Source organism: Diadema setosum, chromosome 1 (assembly GCF_964275005.1).
Source record: "Diadema setosum chromosome 1, eeDiaSeto1, whole genome shotgun sequence".
Classification (NCBI taxonomy): Eukaryota; Metazoa; Echinodermata; class Echinoidea; order Diadematoida; family Diadematidae; genus Diadema; species Diadema setosum.
Genome location: NC_092685.1, coordinates 7,857,879 through 7,882,578, shown reverse-complemented (window position 1 = coordinate 7,882,578; position 24,700 = coordinate 7,857,879). Strand labels below are relative to the sequence as shown.

Below are 24,700 nucleotides of genomic sequence, written 5' to 3'. Positions count from 1 at the left end.
ACCTAGCTTTGGTACATTTTTGGTTGTGCATCCCCCCCCCCCCCCCCCATTCATTTCAAGAGAAACTGACTGCTTATGTGGTGACAAGTTTCATTACATATATTCCTCTTTATGTGGACAGACAAGCTGAAGACACAGATTAGCAAGGTGTGCATAACTGTGCACACAACAAAATGTACCAACATATATATGGTCATGCACGATATACATGACCCTCTTTTCCTTTCCTCTCTCTTGTCGATGCAATGTACGATGAAGTACACTTCCTGTGACTTTTTAAATCACTCCTTCTTCTCCAAAAATACATTTGCACAAATGTTATACAATAAACACTTTCTCCCATGTGCAAAAAAAAAAGCAAAGTTAACCATCCTGATTATTATTTTTTTTTTTTTTTCATAACTATATTTGGACTTTCAAACTTTATACACGGTATCAAGACAGTCCCAATAAAATGCAGGATTGCTTTTTAAAATCAACAGTGTTGTTTTCGGAAACATTTGATATTAAAAAAAACACACAAATATCCTTGCAATAGTAATGCCATGTGATATTCCACATTAACCTCTTCAAACATTAAATGAGAGAGAGAAAAAAAAAGTTGCCATCTGTGCATGCATTCATTTCTGAAGAAAAGGAGAGTTCAAATGAAGCGTTTGTTTGCAAAAACCGATAAGTCCATTTTTGAAGATTTTGAAGTACGATCTCTGTCATAATGTGAAAAATAATACCTTTTAAATGATATATTGGTCACTACATATTAAGGTATATTTTTGACGTTATGGTCAAAAGAATCAAAAATGTTCTTATTATTCTCTTTATTTTTCTTGACCTTTAATCGTAAATATCTCCATTTGGCAAATATGGACTTATCGGTTTTTGCAAACAAACTCTTCAAATGTAAACTTTGTTACTTGCTGAAATAATAAGAAATAACCACACAGTAATAAATTTCTTAAATACATTGTCCATGGCGTGGACGTAGAGCGCACACACAGTCAGATAAATGTGTTTCAAGGAACAAGCCACACTAAACACATATTCTGACTGATGAATTGATAAGACTTTGAATTCAACTGTGGAAAGGAGGTAAGTGACATTAAACTACTTTGCCTTTATAACATTGCACAAAAATGGCACTATCAAAGAACATACAGCACAATTGGCAAATGACTGCAGTTTACAAATACAAGACAGGCCACTTTCCAACCGCAACACTTTCCGTGATGCTGTGGACATAGTTTAGACACCCCAACTTTGGATGAAAGGGCAATACATTGTAACTGTACATTGCATGAGTGAGAGTGAATTTGACTGAAGTATCTTCTTTAAGGCTTACACATATATAAGAGTTGGAATATTAACAGTAACTCTTTAAAAAAAATACTAAGGTTTTCCCCAACCTTTTCATGCACAAATGTCTGTCTGTCTGTATGTATGTATGTATGTATGTATGTATGTATGTATGTGTGGGTAAGAGTAGAAGGTAGGTATGTTTGCTTGTGTGAACATTTATAGGTGTGAACATTTATAGGTATGAAAATGCTAGGGGAACTCTGAACTTTAGACACACACGCTTCATAGGCTATTTATACTGCAAACATACTGTCTCTGTCACTCACTCATGCCACCTGCACACTTTCATCTTACCTGAGCTTTTCTGTCTTTGAAGGGAAAAACAAACGATCTTTAAAACAATGACTATAAAAGCCTCTCTTGGAGCTCACACATACATGCCGTTAACACCTCAGTTAGTTATCTTACCTTTGCTTATTGGTATTTCACGTTGCATAAGGTGGCTAGATATACACGTTCAAAATTGCCATGACTGGAAGAAAGTTTGATCACTGTTGCTTTGATATCCCTCTGACAAATATATTCATGATAAACTACTGTGTAACCAGGGAGAATTTACCCTGACATTTGAAGTGTATGATAAAATTCAATACCCTAGCAAGGTGAATAATAGTTCATTTTTTTTTTTTATATTTCTGTCTCTATGCCTCTCTCAAATGTGTTTCTGATTACCTGTATTTTGAGGCTAAGGTAAATTATGGGTGACATCAAAAGGCAGACTCACAGCCAGAAACCCCCCCCCCCTCCCAAAAAAACAACAACAAAACCCCCACTTCTCTTACTAATTTATGCAGTGAGGCACTATACCTGCCTAGCACCAACAGTTCAAAGGATCTGTCAACATTGCTCAAATGCAGCAAAATTTACCAAAAAAAAAAAATAATAATATACGAAGGAAACATTTTCATTCAAAACAAGTTTGCAATGAAAATGCATCGCCTAAAACATATCCCAGTGTATAAATGTCTCTAGCTTTTAAACAAGTACACGGTACGGCATAAATATGAAAGCCTGAAACCTTTCACTCTTTCAATTGTTAGCAACATCCAACAAACATGTTTGTTTAACATTTCATTTTACTTCCTCATTTTATAAAAAGCTGTTTTCTGAAGGTTACATTTCACAAGTCATTCAATGTAAATGAAATTCAAAAATCACACTAAAGCATGCCAAAAGTAGAAGTGTTATCATATTGCCAGGGAGATTTAATATTCCCTACAATCTCATTTTTCACAGCTGCTGTGTAACAAGAGAAAGCTTCCACATGAACATATCACATGTGACATTGAAACCAATAGTGCGAATCTTTTAACACTCCGTGTGAATCCCCATCTTCCCATCCTACCGATTTTCTTCACTGTTTGAAATCTCCCATGCTGCATTGTTGCTTCTGCTTCTGCCATTCAACTTGCATGTTGATCACACAGGTAGCAGCATCTTCTACTGACCAAGAAAACCTTTTTATCAAGAAATGACATGGCTGCTGTACACAACATCCAAACAAGTCCTACATCACAACCTTCGCATATGCTATGAACATTTCAAAATCAAACTGATGGTATCATCCTTGGGTGCATTCCCAAGACAATGGTATAAAAAAGATTGTTCAAATACAAAGGGTGATGAAAAGTGCAAATACAATCATATAAATAATCTTGGTATCTCTTATCTCACAAGTTGAAATCACATGAAAAATATTAATTTTCAGGACTCTAAAATCAATGTTACATCATACAAGCCACCATATTTTCCCTTTTTTCTCTCTCTCTCTCAGGAGAATACTTTTTGAAAGTTATTTGTGTGAAGCTGGTTAAAAATGAGTGGAGGACATTGATGCTATGTCATATTAAGAACTCCCCTCTTCAATTTTACTCTAAGCCCTGTTGTATATTTAGTTTTGATTTTGCTTCCTTTATTGAAAATGAATGACACAATTATGTGTGTGTGTGCATGTGGTTTTTAAAACGTTTGTGTTTTTGTTTGTTTCTTTGTAAGAAAAAACCCCAATTCTTTGTATCTACATTGCTGCGGTGAGCATGCTTCTAAGTGTATTCAAAATTCATGGATGCTTTCCTCCTACCGAAAGGCTATCAACTACTAGTACATTTCTATAAGTGCAATGTAGATGGCATCTATCACTTGTTGCTGTATCACACAAGCCTGTAGCTAGGGGGCAGGAACAGCCGACCAGGCATTGGCACTGTCATCCACTCCGTCGTGATGAACCTCATCACATAGGAGTTAAAAGCTGAATACACCATACCAAGAATCATACGAATCTGATTCTGATATGTACACTTGGTCTTCACTTGCTGAAGAGGGAACTCTGTGCCATTCATGCTATCAATCTCAGGTTATGTATAATTTTTGCATAGCAATCGAACATGTACACAGAACAGTGCAGGGCTCTGTTGCTTTGAAAATTACAGATGAAATCAAACATTATCATCAAACAAATTTCCAAAATGCTAGATTTTAACCTTTGAAATGTATGATATCAATTATGGCTTTCTGTGCAAACAGAGGGTGGAACAGTACTTCACTCTTTTCATGCAACTTAGTGTATACAGGTATACATATTTTTAGTCTTGTCAGACTGCACATCTGTGAAATTAACTCATGGTTTACTGTAAGTCATTTCATCTATTCTTGCCAGGAAACTTTTCATCACATTCCGGATGCATGTTCCACAATGCTCTAGTCCTCTGTAGATATTTTGCAATTGCAAACTCATTGAGAAATGTAAGTACAGTTGTATTTGATGAAAGGCTTGCTTTGACACAATACTGACATGACTGAACACAAACATTTGTAATGTTGCTATCTTTTGAAGAACCTTATTTTAAGGCAGCAAATTGCATTGTAAGTGTTCTTGAGGGCCTGACCCTCGCATCACATCCTGGTCAGTTTCATCGAAGCCATAGCTTGAGACGAAGGGCATCAACACCATTCAGGTAATAGCGGAAGAGACGCTTGTCCCGAACAAAGCCCAGATTCTCATACAGACGCAAGGCAGGTTTGTTGGTGATCTCCGTTTCCAGGACAACCTGTATCATGCAACACAAAGGTTAAACAACATTGCACTTCAAGCTGGGAAACCTCAATCCTATTAGTTAGTTATAATTTCTCACAGATGTGAAAGCATTTATACTGTGAATATGCAAAATATATGTTGCAATAAAACATAAAGCAAGTGCTTTGTATCAATTTAATAACACACATAGATAGGAAATGGGGGAGGGTGGAGATACTGGCATGTCATGATGCCACTTAATTCCCATTCAATTAAGATTTGAGTTGTTTGTTTGTCTGAGTATTAGAAAATTGCTTTAATGCCACATGAACATTTTGCAGGTGCATACATTTGTACTGAAAAAAAAAAGAATATGTTAATATAACAAATTCTGAGAACTATGCCATTATTTGACAAAATAGATGAATAAAGTTTTGGTAATATACTTTACCCATCCTATAACAGCAATTTCTGCTACATACACATTTGAACTGTGTGGCATTCTGTGGTGATGCAACTGCTATGAATGCTTTGCAATATCGACCTTCAGACTCACCTCATCACACTCTCCTCTCACCATTGCACGAATCGCCTTCTTGACCAGACTTGAACCTGACAGTGTAACCATGGAAACAGTCTACATCAGAGCAATGCCATTTAAATTCTTGACTCACCAACATCATGCATGGACACATCATGAAGGCACTCAAGTCTGATCAACCTTACCCTTAGCTAAACTATTCCACGGTTGCACATTGCAAAATTTCTATGTCTTCTGACATAGCAGGCAATCCATTCATGACTAAAATCATCCATTGCCATGTGCTCACTGAAACATCTCATTTCCTGCTCTCCAGACATGCTTTGATGGAGACTCAACACTTACATAAAGCTCAATTTATCTCCTCAACTAGCCTACTTCAAGTCTCCATTGTTCAAATGATGCAATGAACAATAGGTAAAAGTAATCCTGAAAAGAGAATTGCACAATACCCAACAAAGTAAGAGATTCTGTATGACCGTGATTCTGTATGACCTAAGAAAACATGAAAATTTGTACTCATGAAATTCAAAATAGTGGATGCATACAAACTGACTTGAGTTCTTCATGCACAAATTCACCAGAGTCTGTGAGTTAACTCACACAATCATCCTACTTAGACATACTTGTACTGCAGTCTATTGACTGAGGACATGAACTCATGTACAACATTTAATATGAAGGCAAATATGCTTATCAAACTTTTATGAGCTTACAAGAAAATTCTACAGTAATAAACATTTATCATTGTAAGCAAGTGTCTGAAAAAAAGAGCAAATTGTTTCTCCTCACCTAATTTCTTTTTCCTGAAGTCCTCATCAACAGCCAGCATAGCAATGTACCCTCTCCTGACCATCTTTTTGTGTACGTCCAGCTTGCAGACAATGGCTCCTACACACTGCGATCCATGCATGGCCTTTGTGGAAAGAAGCAAGACATCACACATCACAGCTTGACTGATGACCCCTGCCTTCTTCCTGGCACACCATGTCCCATTGAGTTATGACTGATACCACTTGTTCATCATAAATTGCTACATGTATTCTTCATGAGACAGAGGCCTGTAGGTGGGAATCATTAGTGCTCTTTGGCTACGGGTCTGTTTTGTTGGTTTTCGCTTCGGAACAGATTGACAAGTTTAGTAAGAAAAGTCTAATACCAAACCTGGTATTTTTACTGAAATCATACTTCATCCTCAGTCTTCAAAACAGCATTAAATATAAAGACTGGAGTCCCAGTTCTTACCTATATAAAATAATAAATATCATAGGAAAAAAACAACAACAACATGAACACAGAAGACCAGTAATGTTCAGTGCTCAATGTTGTCATGATTTGTAGGGTTGATATGACTCACTACCCATTGGACTTATAGTAATATGAATGAACCTAAAACCAATAGCATGTTTCTGCAATATACTGCTTCAGTAAGACATAATCTTGAATGAAGACTGTCCTCTTTTCATTCTCATTGTAGTTTGCATTAGACCAATTTCATGATCTGGTACCACATTTTCCCTACAGGTAAAACCCATCTTTAAATGGAAAAGATCACAAATGAATCAAAATGAAACAACACAGAATAATTTCATGAATGATTCAAGTAACCCCAGATACACACACCCCTTGACAAAGGCAACCAATTCATAATGATATATGAGAATACTTTCGGCACGGTTCATAAAATACTAGATATATAGCAACATACGGGTAAAGCATGACCTTATCATGACCACAGTAAAATTGAACAATAGTCACTTCCACTTTTTATTCATATCCCTATTGGCCTTACATGACAATTTTTGAATACATGTACTGACTACTTAGGAGGCTCTCTCCAAAGACCTGACAGAGTGTGTGAAAAAAAAAGAGGATGGGAACTCTCTTTGAGACATGGATTAGTCATCTTGTAATTGAATCTTCATACCATCAAAGGTGCTAGATATGGTTTCTTGCGTATTTATCTCAGATACAAATGAGAAATCCCTCATCTGAAGGCATATCCCACCCTTCAATAAGTATCGGACCACACTTGCCTTAAAAAGAGGGGCCCTCTGAGTCCAGTATACATTTTTTTTTTTCATTAAATCTACTTACTCTTAGAAGTCTAGTCTAATCAATTACACTTTTTGTAATAATACCACCAGGTCAGAGAGAGAGAAAGATATGACATGGAGGAAATAGATGTCGAATTATGCGCATACAAGTTTTGACTGTCAACGTATCCCATCAATCAAATTCTCTACTGCACAGAGGTTCTACAGCACAACCCATAGCACTCTGAGCTCATACATGACATAACACAGCAAATTGTGCAACGTACACTTTCTATAAAATAATACTGCTTATAAAATGATAATAGTAACTAAAAAAACAATAGTAATAGTCGTAGTAGTAGTAATAGTAGTGTAAGTAGTAATGATAATAATGATGATGATGATGATAATGATGATACTACTACTACTACTACTACTACTACTACTACTAATATTCAATAACAATAACAGAATAGCAATACTGCAGCACTTCCATGATAATGGGGAAACTCTGTGGTCCAGCTTTTCTTTGCCATTTTGCATGCAAGAAGAAAATGGATGGGAAAGGGCATGGGAAGGGAGGGGAATGTTTTGGTGAGGGAAGGCACAACAACATAAAAGCAGTTGTGACATGTTACCACATGTCTGGGGACCATGCTTCACATGTACAGCATCTACATAGGCTGCTCCTTGTCTCATTTTCACATTGAGTATTCAAAATGCTGGGGGTGGTGAACAAGATGTATTTTTTTCATGTGTTCATGATTACTTCTGTTCAAATGTATTATGTGGTAATAATGTTCAGCTGGTGTATGACCTACTGTATAATCAATTCCTTGCTTGCTGACCTAGAATGATGACAGGATTGAAATAGTCCAAAATGTACTGAGCAAATGACACAGACAAAAGAACTTGGGAGTTTAGATCGCTATGTTGTCAAGTATCCTGTAAAAATCCATTGACTAAACTGGGATCAGGAAATGAATTCTAAGGCAATGTGGATGTTGGCGAGAGTGCAATCCCATGAGAAAATAAAAAGAAAGAAACAAAACGAATATTGAGTGAAGATTTGTATTTAGGTCAGGGGTCTACAATGTTGTATGTGAGGCTGTGACATCATTACCTAATCTAAAGTACATGTACATAGATATGTTAATAGATGACAGGCTGGTGAAAATTTGAGGAATATCAAATAATCTGGGTTTTGTCCTACTAGCCATCTGACTATGGTGTTTCTGAGCCTTAGTGTTACACATAATGAATTGAATATGACCAGCTAAATAGTATTTTCTTTTAATTTGCTTGGAAGTTCTGACTTCCTCTGTAGTGTAAGAAATGCAAGAAGATAGTGTCCAATGTCTTGGTTAGAGTCTTGGAGTATTCAAATCTTTTTTATGAGCAAAAAGTGAAATTTGTGATATATATCAGACAAAGCATTGAAGCGATAATATGGAAGTGACACATGACTTTGCTTAATACAATGTACATGTATATGTGTCACTTTTTTGTTCAGATGCTTGTTGGACAGTAATCTTAGTCAAATTACTGAATTTCATGTCTTCCTTTAGAACACTTCATCACACGCATTATTTTGCTTACTTTAAAAACAATTACAGTATTGCTTCTGTTCCATTATTTTCATTCATATCAATTTCTCGGTTGTGAGACATTTTCCTTTAAGCATCTCATCTTGAAAAGAAGCAACGACTGTCATTCCCTGGCACACAGTAAGATATATTTCGAATCATCTAATGGGACATCAGACACCACTCTGGCAGCAGCCCATGGCTTATATGTTCATTTGCATTCAAATTTATGCACACATCTGGATACACTCTTAAAATGCGCAAAATTCATGCCAAGCAGGGTTCTCATGAGTGAATTTCCTGCCATAATATCTGTCGCCAAAAATTGTGTAAGCTGATGACAGGTTGACCCCTTTTCTGTCTTTCTTTTTTTCCCCCCTTTTACATTATGTCTCATAAAATGCCAAAATGCCTAAATTGCACACATGACAATATGCAATCTTTGTGTGAAGCTGTAAGCATAATATTCATTCAAATTTCTTTAAATTGTCCCTTCAAAATGAGCCTGGGCATTTCAACTTCAGCTGAATTTCAGGACAAATATTACCTTGATACAACCAAATCTTCTTCGGTGTCCCTATCAAAGAGGTATATTGTACGTCATTAAATAAAACTGGGATAACTTCTTCAGGAGCACTACAATCACACTTCTTCATTCTGAGTCAGGCTTACACAAGGTTATCTGAAGTCATACTGCTAGATTATTGGGATGATCGATGCTTGAATTCAGTGTTTTGGCCCTCTTGAGCCTTGCTCCAAGTTGACAATGGGGAACCTCTGTACCTTTTTTAATGAAAATACACCCTTGCTAAACCTGACTGAGTATTTTGAAGACAATAATGACAATGAATGAGAGGGTTAATTCTGGGATTCATTTTCCCAAGGAGGCCTAGTGGGGCCACTCCTGGAACTGCCAAGAACCAACACATGTACAATTCAACAACTTCTAAAATCTCCTGCCCAACAGAATGATTCCAAAATCTAGCCATTGGACCCAATCCTAACTTGGTACCCCTTTCCGTACTAAATCAGGTCATTACTGTGAATGACTTATGTAGTTTACTTTCAAAATATCTATATTTATTATGATTTCATTTGTAAACTTTCTGGAATTTGTGCACCAAAGATCATGTTACTCAATAGCATTTGGATCTTACATTGTACATGTACCATCTCCTGTCAATCACCACAAAACATGTTCTCATACTACACTTTCCAAATTATGCATAACTTCATGGTCACTTAATCCATGACTTTGGAAGTTACTTCCTCAATAACATTCACAGACAGATACCAGCTAACACTGCTAATGACTACCAGACACTCAGTAACAACACCAACATAATCCCATGTAGACAATATGAGGGGGGGGGGGGGGGGAAGGAAGAGATGTCAACTCTGCCCAAAATCTTTAACTTAATGGAGTCACAAGGATTTGCTTTTGAAAAGGAAACAAAAAATCCCCACCTATATGTATGTTTTACTGATTTTTGTTTTGTTTTGTTTTGTTTTTGTTTTGTTTTGTTTTTAATGGAGATACTGGTTTGATAACATGTCAAAAGTGAAACATTCTTCCTGTGCCTGGTACCACAAGTTTTCTATGATACCATTTTGGGTATACATACACTGTAACTGAATTTATTGCACTCAGCTTTTTTGTCTTCCCGCATGAGGTACTGAAACTGTTTTTATGTGATGTACACCATGTCTATATTGGCCTTGGCCATACATGTAGCTGTACAGTCACTATTGCAATATGGACTACAGTGTATGTGGTGCACTGTATTCAAGGTTGTCATCAATGAAGGCTGGTACAAGAATACAAATGTATCACAGTGGGACCTCAAGTGTGCCTGTACATGATTGATTGCAGAACACCTCATGGGAAACTTTACATACAGCTGTACATGAACAATGTGCATAAACATTCTGTGTTGCTTTTTAGCATTGCACATAGAGTTTTTAGATTTGAATAAGCTTTTTAATCAACACGCTTAAAATCTTAACGGCACGCCATTCTCACAGATTTTGCATTCTTTATGAAAATGAGGTTTCAGAAGAAAAGGAGAGTTTTGTAAGTCTGATATAATACTATATGACATCTGTACAGTCAGGTATTGATTTACGTTGGTTCACGTTAATTAAACCTTGCTACAGCATGTTTGCCAGCTGATTGGCACAGACTTTTGGAAACTACATTATTGGCAATTGCCAAAGAATAGAGATTACCTAATTCCCCTAATCCCTACTGTGACACCATGGCTTTCCTGCTCAACTGAGGCACATTGTTACACCTGAGTGGGTTTACTTATCTACATCTAAGTAAAGTTTGAATAGATTACTGAATGTACTAAGTGCTTGGGCACATGAAGGGTTAAGGACTAAATCTAGATATGCAAATACAAACCCATCACTTGCAAAAAGTATTGTAGTTCACTGGGCTTAGTTTCATCCAGTCCTACTTAAAATGCCACTTATACTGAACTAACAATAACAATACCATAAGTGATTTTTTTTTTTTTTTTTTTTAAATGGAAAGCTTTCATCGTTTTATCTTCAGTCACACGCTAAGCTGTCAAGATGTTTGGATATCATATAGCACTGCACACTTATGTCTTATGATTTCTTCATTGTATATTAACATCAGTGTCTTCTTTCAAATCTTTAAATTGAAACAGCAAGGCAGGCACCAAGACTGAAAAAACCCCACCTATTGAGGAAAGTATTATTTACTATGTAATATACAAAAGGACACAATGGATGAAAGGCAACAGATCAAAGGAAATTTGAACAGAAATGACAAACAAGAAAGCTCTTACCATTTGAATATCAATATTCTCCTTGGATATGGAATTGTAACACTACTGCACAACTCTGCATTAAACAACCCAGTCACTCACATAATTGTAATACCATATTTGGCATTATTCACAATAAATATGGAAATCTGACTTTCTTAATGTTCCTTGCTGTAGGAATGAGCAGGAGCACAATGTCTGCAATATGCAGTTTAGCCATGTAGCCATAAAAATGGAGCAAAAAATAAAGAATAAAAATTAAATAATGAAACTGATGTATTACTAAGTACTATTTTATGAATGAAAATGATGACTACTGTACAGTAAAAATGGAAATTTTTGTGCATTTTGCACAAACCAGAAACAAGCACGAAAATAAAAACACAAATATTTTTGCTTGCCATATGTTCCAGTTATTGATGTCTTGATTCCGCGGAATTAAAAACACACAAAACTTATCTCACCTTGCCAAGCGCGAAAAATTGTTCATGTGAAAATATCCATTTTTACAGTATCAATGATTTCAAAGTCATGTAAATTTACAGTTTTATCTATAAATCCACAGGGTGTCATATTATATCAGATAATTTGCAGACTTGTAATTCATTTTTTCTCAACATTTGCTATTTATTTTTCAACCTTTTTGTACAGCTATTTGTTATGATTGCTTCATTACCTTTATTACAGCAAAGGCCTTCTTTGGCACTCAATTCCCTTTTACGTAATAAGTCTATCAAGAAGCTTTTGAAGCTCCTTGATTGTATCTTCAACATACAGTTTGTGTGGTAAACTGTTTGCCATATACTGTACAATTATGAAAAAAAGAGATTTTAGTAATGGCTTCAGCACAAATGACTGTCTGTGGAGCAAACACAAACACCTCCCCCCCCCCCAAAAAAAAAAAAAAGAGAAAGAATAACACTGCATGGAGAACCCAGTAAGTATGGATTGTCTGAATTATAGCTCTTTCTGTGTCTGCAGTTGCTTGGGTGGCTGCACAGAGCTTATCCTTTTAAAACTATCTTAAATAGTGTCAAATTTGACAAATGATAAACAGACAATGATAACGTATTCAAACAGTTACAGCATGTGTTACTTCTGATATAACCACTTACCACAAAGCAAAGATTCGGCCAATTGTGGATGAAGTATCTATAGGTGTAGATGGAGTATGGCTCAGAAAGATCTTTTGTTATTAGTCTTATGATGTCAGGCATCTGCAGTTCTGATTCATAAGGTACTAGTCTGACCTCAGAGTCATCAAATGCAATGGTATCAATGTCATCATCATTCGGTGGTAGCTTGGTAGCAGCATAATGGCATTCGTCATGGTAACCAAGCACAAAGTCTGAGAGCGAGGATGGCAGTTCATCCTCATCCTCCGAGTTACACTTGGCAATGGCTAGCGACTCCTCGATGCCCCCGTCGCGACTTGACGGATCCAAAGGCACATCTAGATCCCCATTGGGAGACTCGAGCTGGGGGCGGGGGCTTTCATCCTCCACGCCAAAGTTAGCCACCATTTGTGTTAGCGCTGCCAGTGGTTCAGACACATGGTTTTCCACCTGATTGTTCATGTGGCCATCAGTATCTTTGTGAATCACGTCAGTGGCAGTCCTCCCTGAATCTTTGTCAGCTGCAATACTGATGCCTCCCTGCTTTTGATCATTACCTTCTTGATGAAGGTTGCTGGAGTGAATGCCATTACTACTTGATTTGTCTTTTCGACGTCCCTGTCTTTTCTTTCCTTTTTTCTTTGTGGACGTTTGACTGCTTGCATCAAACTCCTTGTCCTGTATATGGTTCTTTCTGGAGTCACATGTCACTCCATTGGGTCCATGGTTTGCTAGGTGAGGTGACTTCACTGTTGCTTCCACACATGTTAACCCAGGCTCAGCAGCGGCTGCCATGTTCAACCAGTTGTGCTTAAACACCTGCTGCTGTAAAGAAGAAAACAAATTTAATCAAATTTTGCATTATTCAAACATCTAATTTTAACACAATAAACTCACCACAACTCTCATCTTGTACTGGGATTTTGATGAATTGTTTCTTAATGCATCTTGGCATTAAGCACATGTGTATAAATATATGAAATGAAGCAGGTTCTTTGATCACCAAATGTGAAACAAAATATAATAAATTTACAAAAATGGACACTGAGAGCAAAATCATCAATTTGAAATGGAAGGCTGCAATGCACTGCATAGATATTGCAAAGACAGAGGCAGAGTTGTTGAACCCACAAATGTAAAAACGCCCACAAATGTAAAAAGCCCACAAATGTAAAAATACATCGCCCACAAATGTAAAAATCACCCACAAATGTAAAAAAATTTCAACCACAAATGTAAAAAAGACAACGCCCACTAATGTAGTAAAAAAATTCAAACATCAACCACAAATGAAATTTTTTTTTACATTTGTGGTTGACATATTTCTACTAAAGTGGGCGTCTATGTAGACCCTTATTTTGTGCGTCTTACCTGCTACTAGACGCGCGCAACTTAATTGCATGTATTCCGTGTACTGTGACCTGTCGAAGCCAATCCGTTTTCAGTTACAAGCGATATACGGGGACTGGAGCTCTAAAACTAAGGCCTTGTCACATCGTGACTGGGGAAGCCTGCGGGTTGACTTGTGGGGAGGTTTTTTTGTTTTGTTTTGTTTTGTTTTGTTTTTTTCCTCCGGAGCTCCCCGCAGTGGTGTTGGCCCACACTAGTACCCAGAAATGCGCACGCAAGTCTGATTTGCCAGTGTCGCTGGTCATCTGCGTGCATGTTGAGGGTCAGTTACTGCCTCTCTGCTGGTTAGTTGAGAGTATAATAGACATTCTGTATGACTTTCTGCCATTTCAAATTACTTCGAGAGGGATTCCTTTGCAGATAAGTCATGCAGTCCTCACCCGCCGCCCAGAAACAGAAACTTGCAGGAAAACATACATACACACACACACACACACACACACGCACACACACACACACACACACACACACAAACAGACAGAAGCGGAGGCCTGCATGCAAATGGCAGGTAAGTGGCACGCGTCTAGCAGGTAAAACGCAAGTACGGATCTTTGTCCACCCGCAGAAATTGTACTGCTCGTACTTGCAACAAGCCTGCGTAACTTGCCCGGAGGCGCAGCTGCCCGCCGGAAAGGTGTGACACGTAGCACACCGTAACACACAGACAGACACACGCACACACATCCATCTTCTCCGCTGAACTCTCCACTACTATACCCACACACACGCACTCGAACACGTACACATTATTTTACAAGAAGTGCACTGCTATCCTAAAGAAGTGAGTCTAGTTATATCAACGTACTATAGTACTTGTCGTTTTTACATTTGTGGGCGATGTTCGAAATCATTTCTACATTAGTGGGCGTTTTTTACATTTGCGGGCGATGTTAAATTTTTACATTTGTGGTCGATTTTCTACATTTGTGGGTGTTTTTACATTTGTGGGCGTTTTTACATTTGTGGGATTAACATGAGTCTGCATTCAAAGTACTAAAAGAGATTTGGTACAAGAAATAAACAAGGTATTCACAGTAATGCAAAAGTAACGATGGTATTGATTCTGAATATCAAGTATATCTTAAGATTGTATGAATCTGAACAAGGTTTACAATTACCTCCACCAAAGAGGTTATGTTTTTGCCAGTGTTGATTTGTTTGTCTGTCTGCATGCAAACTAACTCAAAAGGTTGTGAACGGATTTGGATGAAACTTACATGAAAGGTTGATAATGACACAAGGAACAGATTATTAAAGGGGATGGCTAGTAACTGATCGGTGGGAATCAGTGGGAATGCTGGGGGATGATTGTTCAAATCCTTGTGGGATTCATTTAAGAGTACATTACTAGTATATGTCTATTGTTGAGTGAAAATTATTTGCTTCAGAATGGTGTCATATTCAAGTAATGTGCAGTTAAATGTTTCCAGGTTAGCATGCCTGTACAGTGACGGGGCGATCGTTAATGGCCTGTTTTAATGGCCTGTTAACGATATGACACCATTCTGAAGCAAATAATTTTCACACAACAGTAGATCCTAATGTACTCTAGATGTATAATGAACCCTACAAGGATTGGAACAATCATCCCCCAGCATTCCCACTGATTTCCACTGATTCCCACTGATCAGTTACTAGCTATCCCCTTTAAATTTTGGTAGTGATCTGGGAATTTTCATGAATTTTTGAAGGATTTGAATAACAAGAGACCCGTGGGTCCTAGCGCTCACCTGAGTATCGCAAGTTCCTTCACCTTTCACGCAGTCACTTAAATTATTCACAGCTCTACTAAAATCTTTTAAGATTCCTTAATTTGGGGGGATTGGGGCCCCCTGGGGCCCTCTGGGTGGGGCATGGAGCCCATTTTGATAAATTGAGATCCTGAACCCCTAGGGATGCTACCTGCCAAGTTTGACGAAAATCCATCATGAGGTTTTCAGGAAGAAGATGAAAATGTACAATTCAGGCCCCCATTTGGACCTTCCCAAGCCCCCCTCCCCCCCCCCCCCCCCCCGCCCCCAAGAGGGGCACCCCTGGATCTGCTATGAACAACTTGAAACTACAGTCATTAATGTACTCACTCATAGTATTATCTTGGCTCTATAACTTCTGATTCTAGAGAAGATTTTTAAAGATTCCTTTATTTTTTTTATTTTATTATTATTATTATTTTTTTTTTGGGGGGGGGGCCCTGGGTGGGGCATGGTGCCCATTTTAACAAATTGAGATCCTAACCCCCTAGGGATGCTACCTACCAAGTTTTGGTGAAAATGGGTCATGGGGTTCTCAAGAAGAAGATGAAAATGTACAATTTAGGCCCCATTAGGACCCCTCCCCACCCCCCTCCCCTGGGTCCCAAGGGGGGCACCCCTGATTCTGCCATGAACAAACTTGAAACTACAGTCATCAATGTACTAACTCATAGTACCAACTTAGCTCTATCACTTCTGGTTCTACAGAAGAAGATTCTTACAGATTCCTTAATTTTGGGGGGGTTTGAGCCCCCCCCCCCCCCCCCCCCCCCCCCCGGGGGCTCCCGGGTGGAGCATGGTGCCCATTTTAACAAATTGAGTTCCTAACCCCCTAGGGATGCTACCTGCCAAGTTTGATGAAAATCGGTCTTGGGGATTTCAAGAAGAAGATGAAAATGTAAAAAGTTTACGGACGACGGACGACGCACGACGCACGACACACGACGGACGCCGGACGAAAGGCGATCGCAATGGCTCACTTGAGCCTTTGGCTCAGGTGAGCTAAAAATCTTTGAACAGATAGGGTCAATGAACTTAGGAGTTTAAGCTGCATGTATTTGAGGTGTGCATACATGCACTGAAGTGCATGCTCTGCTCAGGTGAGGCGCCACGCAGCTGGAGGAGATGATGTAAACAAAAGGCTTCAAATTGGGAAATTGGGTGATTTTGAGCAAGCATATGAGTGAAAAATCCCTGATCTCTATGGAAGAACAAGATCAGTGGTGGAAATGAGCTGCTTGATGGAGGTCTACACTCTGTGCTTTCCTAGACCTATTTCATATTAGATTACTGTAAAAGTGGAAATTATCGCGCATTTTGCACAACCAGAAACTAGCATGAAAATAAAAGCATACAAATATTTTTGCTGCAAATGATCTTCTTTGGTGTTGAATGTCATCTGCTGAACCGAGCTCCACCGTTTGTGTTAGCGATTTACGTGCTTTTCCCTTACTGACTAACACTAGCCCCTAGGGATTATCGTTTTCGTCATTTCAAGTTCGGTGCTGGTGTTAGCGTTGCCGTGCAAGACTCATATTCACGTCCATAATAGATGCACGTTTTACATGCAAAGTCTATGCAAAAGATCGTACAAAGATTGAGTGTACGATCTTTGGTCTATGCCAATGCAGTGGTCGCCCACGTAACGAACAAGAACACTCATGACATGGCTTCATAAATCTGAGCCTAAAAAGAGCAAAATTAGAATTGTGTTTTAAAGAAAGTATGAACTTTGTGGCATTTTAATCAGTCTCCCTCGTTATGTGTCTAAAACTAGGCAGTTATGGCTACATCTTTTTATATTTGACTTTAACTATGCGCCATCACTTTTTTCGCAGTGGTGCGATTCCAACATCTACATGTACTGCTGGGGATCAATAATTTTGATCGGTATCCCCTCATTAATCTGACCGTCAGTGTTTCGGGGTCAGCACTATAGCACTAGCGCCGAACTTGAAATTGTATCATGGTCGTACCTGAGAAATGTGCGCTCGTGCTACAAGTCTGACCTTCGTGTCAACCAGTGATTATAATTAAATGTTATGCATGCTGCGTAGGGTAACATCCCCAGTATTCGGTCACTTAAGCTTTTTTGCAATATTTTTCAAACTAAAATAATACATACATACATCATATCTACAGCAATGTATGTGAAATATATCAAATTTCTTTAATCTCAACTTTCATTTCGTTAAATATCTCACAGAATTGCACAAAATCGCGAAATATTTCACCTTGAAAATTCCCCAGTATACGGTCATCGGCTCCAGTATTCGGTCACGCGATGTGCGCGTTCAAAGTCAATGCGTGTTCAAGGCAGCTGAAAAATGCGCGCGCGCGCTACCTTGTTGGCGCAAAATTGCATCGGGGAAGTTGCGGCGACCGTTGGTGACCGAATACTGGGGCCTCGGCACTTGCATTCAACCCTTGTACATTGGGACACTGTATCGGCACGTACGGACATATTGTTTTTCTTTTGCGTTTTTGAGGATACCATTACACTCCAAGCTTGCGATACGCGAAAAATCCCGCGAGAGAACGGCGTATTTCTCGATTTTTAGCGCTTTTTCGGCGACCCGTACTCTTAAAACTGGGCCTTATCCGCGCGCGCTTTTGAAAAGTAGCGCCGATTCTGCACTTTTGACGGTAAAATTTGGGATTTTGGATGGATTTTTGGAGGGGGCTAAGGGAGTTTCGTGTTGCGAATGAGTGTGCAAGTATGTGAATTAGTGTGATTTGCGTGTGTTGTGACAGTTGAACTTACTGGCTGGTGACTAGTGATAAGTGACCGAATACTGGTGCCTGACCGAATACTGGTGCCCTTACCCTACATAGATTTTTTTTTTTTTTTACTATGTACTCTGGAATACTTGTACTTGTAGATCTAAATGGTCAGCAAAATTTTTTTATAGTATTTACTCTCATCCACTCAGCTATGTTTTTTTTTTTCTATGTGTAGCTAGTCAGTGATTTTTTTAAAATGTAGTTTTTAACTTACTGATTAATGAACTTGTAAGTGACCAACACAGGTTTTATCACCAATTTTAACATTTTTTTTTTTAAAGTATGCTGAAATAAGTCACTTTTGTATGCACCAAATGGCCCCATTTTAAGATTTTAATTTTTTTTTAAAAATCCCTAACGTTACAGTGGGAGGGGGGACCCCACACCCTCCCCCTGCTCGGTCACTTCGCTCCCTCACAATATCTCACTCTCACCCGTCAGTCAATGTTGGCAGCCCTGCTATGGATAGACTGGTCGAACTTGTTACAGTCACACTATTCAGTCACATCATTAGACGATGCGATGGTAAATTTTATCTGTCTCTTCACAGTATTGAGTCAGTGCAGAAAATACTTTATCTTTTGTAAATTTAAATTATTCTCAATTAAAATGCAACACTCTCATTTTCCTCACTAGATTGTACCCTTAACCGCACTTTTGCCAGACGTGTTTACAATTTGCAAATTTACATTGTAACTTATAAGACTAAATTTTTCCATTTCGCCAGATCTTGAGATTAAATTTAACGTTACAGACTAGCCTCATCGTCGATGAGGCTAGATCGATGCGATGCGGTTTGACTTGTCTTGATTGACTTGGGTACGCGGTACGCGTAGGCCTACGCGGGTTCGAACACTAAACAAGTCGACCGATTGGGCTAATCCTAAATGACCAATATCTTTGGTGATCAACACCTTTTAATACAGGCAAAGACACGTACCTACGTTACTCCTTACCGATCTTCATTTTAACAGAAACTGCAGAATCTTGACACTCGACTTGATCTTTCTAAAACGGCAGTACAGCTCAGCTCCAAATGTGCCGACTCTCCTCTGCTCCAAGTGTTGCATTCAATTGTACGTAAAAAGAATTCAGTGCGATTTTATATGCGTGTACACTCGGAGTCCATTACATTGAGCTAGCTAGCTGCCACCACCACCACCTCGCATGCAGAGAACGAACAGAGAAGGGTCGGAAGCTTGTGAAGTTGAGGTAAATGCATATCCCAATGCAATCTGCCCATCTGCCGTGGAGATTGACGAGAGATGGTCTCCTCTCATTTGCACTATCAAGAATGATCAAATACAACGCAAATGAGTTACAACTTACGCACAATGCTGTGCTATACTATCTAAAGACCTTTGCATGGTATGAGTTTGCTGAATCCCAGTTTCTATAAGTCATTTCATCCATCGTTCGAAAGTATGGGTACAAGCGAAAAGATTTTCCCATCATTCGCTATGTTCCTCTGAATTTCGTCTGCTCTTCAGTTACGAAATCGTATCCAAGGCACTCAAGGTAATACCAGGGCTGCCAACTCTCACGCATTGAGAGTGAGACTCACTCATTTTGGTCCTTTCTCACTCTAAAACTTTATTTCATTTGCATGCATTTCTATCGATCTCACTCATTTTGACTCCTAAATTATAGCATTGGCCTATGGGAGTCTCACTCTCAACTAGTTTCCAATGTTGGCAGCCCTGTAATACAAATTAGGAGACTAGAGTGTACGCGTTCTGTAATTGATTGCGTTTCTTAGTTAAATATTACAGAAAATGTATTTTGTATTCAATAATCAAGTTCAGAAAGTCTAAGAAATGGACAACACGAAATAGGTAGACATAGGTTATCTATGTCATGTAGTCCAACACGTTGCGAAAGTTGTTGTGCAATTATGTCCAGTATCTACACGTTACTGGTATTATGACGTCTGTCTGTAAAGTGTAAGGTCACAGGGATGGGGACAAAATCAAGGATAAAGCAAAACACTACTGTAACCATGTAGGGCCTATAATTCCTATGCAAGTCTTCCCATTTGAGCAAGCAATAACGGTACTTCTCTTGTCACTGCTTTATTACAGATTAAACCTAACTGAGACAGCGTCAGAAGCTAGCACTGCACTGCAGCATGTCAAAACCCTCATTTCCAGATGCCAATTCCAGGAAGCGCTGCTGGGCAGCCAGGGATTCTTACTTTGAATGCCTCACAGCAAAGAATGATGATGAAAGCAAATGTCAGGAATTCAAAGAAGCATTTGAAGCCAACTGCTCTAAAGCATGGGTGAGTGTACTGGCAGACAGAAATGAAACCATACATGTACTGATGTAGAGTCTACTAAAGCAGCAGGGCTTGACATTAACTCGTTGAGGACAGTTTGATTTTGCTACAACACGCATTTCCCATAGACATCTCCCCGGCCCGAGTATCCACTTGGGACTTGTCCTCAATGGGTTAAACTGTTTTTTTCGGTGGGCCCGTTCAGGCTACTAAAAGTAAAATCTGTAAATCTGAAATTTGGTGCCCCCCCCCCCCCAAAAAAAAAAAAAAAATGTAGTGGCTTAAAATAAACAGAAACTGAATGATCCATTTTGAGTCTTAGTTGGCTGATTACTCAGGCCACCAAAAGATGGGTCACCTGATACCAATTTTTAGTGGCCCCAGGCCACCAGGCCACCGTTGATGTCGAGCCCTGTACAGTACTGGTTGAGGTGGGGATTCATGTTTTGAACATTCCTAAAGTGAGATAATGAAAAGCCTCTTATGAAATTTTAAGGATTCAATGTTTATTTGATGAAAATTGGCTTTCAAATAGCTGAGATATCCAAAAAAAGTGCTAATAATAAAAGGCGACATGCCACAACTTTATTAGGATCTCTTTGTTTCACCTTGATTTTGGATATCTCGGCCATTTCAAAAGCGATTTTCATCGAATAAACTTTTGATACCCCTTAGAACTGCATGCTCTTTGACATCTAATAGAGTGGTTTCTGAATATCTCGCAAAATGTTAAAAGCTAAATCCTCACCTCGACCAGAACTGTGCCCACCCTTTAAGGATCAGATCTATTCTTCTTCTTTTTTATAAGCCTATGGTATGATGTGTTCATTGCTAAAAACCCATGCAGTAAATCTCATACGCGTGTATAAGTTGACACACATGGGACTGGAGAAAAATCTGTTGACTTTAATGCAAATGTTGACTTAAGGGGAAGACAACAAATTAAAAACATTTTTAAAAAGAAAAATCGAGGATTCTTTTATTTCACCAATTGGTGTGATTTGTTGTCTTCTGTGATGTCAACTTATGCGAGATTTATTGTGTTGTAAATCATACATGCCTATGTGCTCAAAATACTAAAGGAGGAAATGTAAATTTTTTTTTTTTTTTTTGGGGGGGCATACATCAAAAACCAGATGACCATGTTTAAGATTGTCTGAAATTGTCTCTTGCATACATTTTAAGTACTGTTAGAGAAGTTTTTAGTAATACACTAGTTGTATTTTTCATGCAAATCTGAATCTGATGTAACTTGCTTCTTTCTTCTGGCAGGCAAAATATTTTCTACGGAGACGTCGGTACCTAAAGTATCAAGATGAACTAGCAGCAGGGGGCTTCATACCAACAGAAAATGAGGACTCCTAGCACAAACATATTGCTGAAATGAGTACAAGAAGTATCAGAAAATCATGGAGATGGACATCTTTCCTGGACATTATTTCAAGAGTGCCTGACTTTGCATTCAGAAAGTATGTCTGCCATGTGGATGTAGTGTATATCAAGGAGTTTGTTAGATTTTATTGTACATGTATATGAATAGAATCATCAAAATAAAATGAGGGGTATGATACACTAGTTATTCTGTGAGGATGAATACCATGTAAATTGATCTGGACTTTACTCAATGTGAAATGAAATGTGATAATATTGCACATAATGTTGTTGTTGTTGTTGTTGTTGTGTTTCAGGCACGTCATTCACGTATGAATATTTGTGCCTTCATCTGCGTAATATCACTATTTTGCATATAATTTTGCCTATAACATACACCTATTACAGGGGTGGATCCAGGAATTCTGTAAAGGGGGGGGGGGGCACAACTAATATTTCTGGTGCCACTTCCGGGTTTCATTCCATTTTTTTCTTTTTATTTCTTTTGTTTTTAACGAAAAATAAAGGGGGGGGGGGTGTGGGCCGGTTGCGCCCCCCTCTGGATCCGTCACTGTATTAGTAGTTTTGGTTTCAGACCCTTGTCTTCTATTCTATTACGTAGGCCAGTCTGGGGTATGAAAAAATACTGCTTTTTGTGTACCCCAGGATACTGTGAGCATTGAGTAATGAATTTTTTTCGTTACCGGTATATCGAAATTTCGTGACAACCGAACAAATAAATAATAAAAGTACATCGACTGGATAATGTTCCAGCCTGAATGTTTACTTCGTTATAACCAGAATTTTTTTATAACCATGTTCGTTATAACGGGAGTGCACTGTACAAAGGTACAGCAGTTATTACAATTTTGAATGTAGACCATGAATTTGGCATAGGATATTCATCCACTATTTAGATTTGCTTATTTATGAAAAAGTCATGGCAGTGATGTTGATCAAGGATTTAAACCACCCAGAAAGGTTTGCCGCACATTGTTTGTCTACAGTTTGTCTATGCTACAGTAACAATATGCAAGCAAAAGCATAGTTGACAGCTGAGAATTGAGCTTTCAATGAAAATTGTCTGTTTGTATCCAACCATGATATGAAAATTGAGCAGGGGCAGTACTTAACTGTGTAAGAGAGACATTGATAATAAAGAAATTCATACTACAGTATCATGTATCTCTGGTATTTGCTTGACTCTCTCATTTAACATTACCATCTAAAGAAACAGCTACAACATTTCAGGTAAGATAATTGCATATTCAGAATACAGCATTACTTTGATATGTGCACAATGGTCATTAACCTTTCTTTGATATACAGAATTCATAGTGACCAAGTCATAGATATGACAGGGCTGCACACTATCCTATTTTTTTCTACTGGTCTGATCTGTTTGTTAGACCAGTAGGTACCCAGTTTTTCCATTTTTCACTGGCCACTCCTGAAAAAGTTTCTGGTCCGACAGTGATTTTTACTGGTCCGGGGCTGCCGGACCAGTGCCAGTGTGCAGCATTGGATATGATGAGGATATGTTTGTTTCCCTTGTCATGCATACAGGTTATACTGCAAACCCTTGTCATGCATACAGGTTATACTGCAAAATTTCTTTGCAGCAAATATGTGTATGTATATGTGCTGTATGAATTACTGAACATTACTGTATTTTTGGAGAGTCACAAAAGTTTGCACTATTGAGTACAATGTACCAACTTTTCACCTGATTGCTATTATCATGATGAAATTGAAAATAAAGACTGAATATGACTGAATCAATATCTTTTGGTCAAGTGTAACTTGTATTACACACCAATCAAATGTGTGATGTCTACAGGGAGAGGCAGATTGCTGATATTTAATTTTAGCTTGCTGTGTCTTTTGTGGTGTGATACTATGTTGTAAAAAGTAATTATTAATTATTGCAACTTGCAAGGTTGGGGTTTTTGGAAACGATGGCTTTCTGTATGAGTGGCATTATTATTGATGATGTGCCATTCTTGGTCAACTTGGGAGTCCAATAGGCTATGCATAGGTGGTAAACACCACTTCAGAAATATGTCACCTACAACTGTTCATAAAGCCAACAAATTGTGTATTTTGCAAGAAATTTCCCTAAATTGCCAAGATGCAGAACCTTCTAGAGCCATGAGTATATAGGCAAGTACCACCTGAACAACTTCAATCAGCAACAGCAAAAAACAAAGAACAAACGAACAAATAAACAACCTCTTATAGCATGAACCACTTACACCATACCATAAAGAAGAAATCTACTCCAAAGTTGTATCAATTCATAACAAAAAGAAAAAAATTCCCTCCAGAACAGTGCAAAAATGATCAAAATCAGATAATAAATAAAAGAGTTATGACAATTTTAAATGTCAAAATTTGTCACAAAACACTTCTTGACCAGTCAATATGAATATTTAAACCAGCAAGTTGATGGTGTCATGCTCTCGTTCTTATTCATTTCATATACAGAAATGACAAAAATATCATATTTCAGCTGTTAAAATATAAAACTTACCTCAAATCACCCAAAATAAAAAATGACAAATGTTAACTCTGATATATTTTGGTATGAGAATATGCTTTTACCTGAATCATCAACATCACTTGTCGAATATTCATAAGGTCTGATCAAGAAATGTTTTC

The 24,700-nt window shown here is 38.2% G+C and overlaps 2 protein-coding genes across 3 annotated transcripts; one reads left to right on the top strand and one right to left on the bottom strand.

Annotated features, from left to right (window-relative positions):
- Positions 1–2,540: 2,540 nt before the first annotated feature.
- On the bottom strand, positions 2,541–19,469 carry LOC140226477 (uncharacterized). Of its 2 annotated transcripts, none has more exons than XM_072306946.1 (5): positions 19,331–19,469; positions 12,446–13,270; positions 5,703–5,826; positions 4,926–4,981; positions 2,541–4,403 (listed from the first exon to the last, which is right to left on the bottom strand). In XM_072306946.1, exons 2-5 carry the CDS (start codon positions 13,238–13,240, stop codon positions 4,266–4,268), a joined length of 1,113 nt encoding a protein of 370 aa, XP_072163047.1. In that variant the 5' UTR covers positions 13,241–13,270; positions 19,331–19,469; the 3' UTR covers positions 2,541–4,265. The 2 variants fall into 2 exon arrangements, with proteins under 2 accessions (XP_072163047.1, XP_072163056.1); XM_072306955.1 differs by having other exon boundaries at positions 19,347–19,369.
- A 338-nt stretch (positions 19,470–19,807) lies between these two features.
- Positions 19,808–22,071, top strand: LOC140226467 (cytochrome c oxidase assembly factor 6 homolog). Its single transcript, XM_072306935.1, has 3 exons — positions 19,808–19,908; positions 20,472–20,671; positions 21,941–22,071. The coding sequence occupies exons 2-3, from the start codon at positions 20,519–20,521 to the stop codon at positions 22,031–22,033; spliced, it is 246 nt and encodes an 81-aa protein (XP_072163036.1). The 5' UTR covers positions 19,808–19,908; positions 20,472–20,518; the 3' UTR covers positions 22,034–22,071.
- The last annotated feature ends 2,629 nt before the right edge of the window (positions 22,072–24,700 follow it).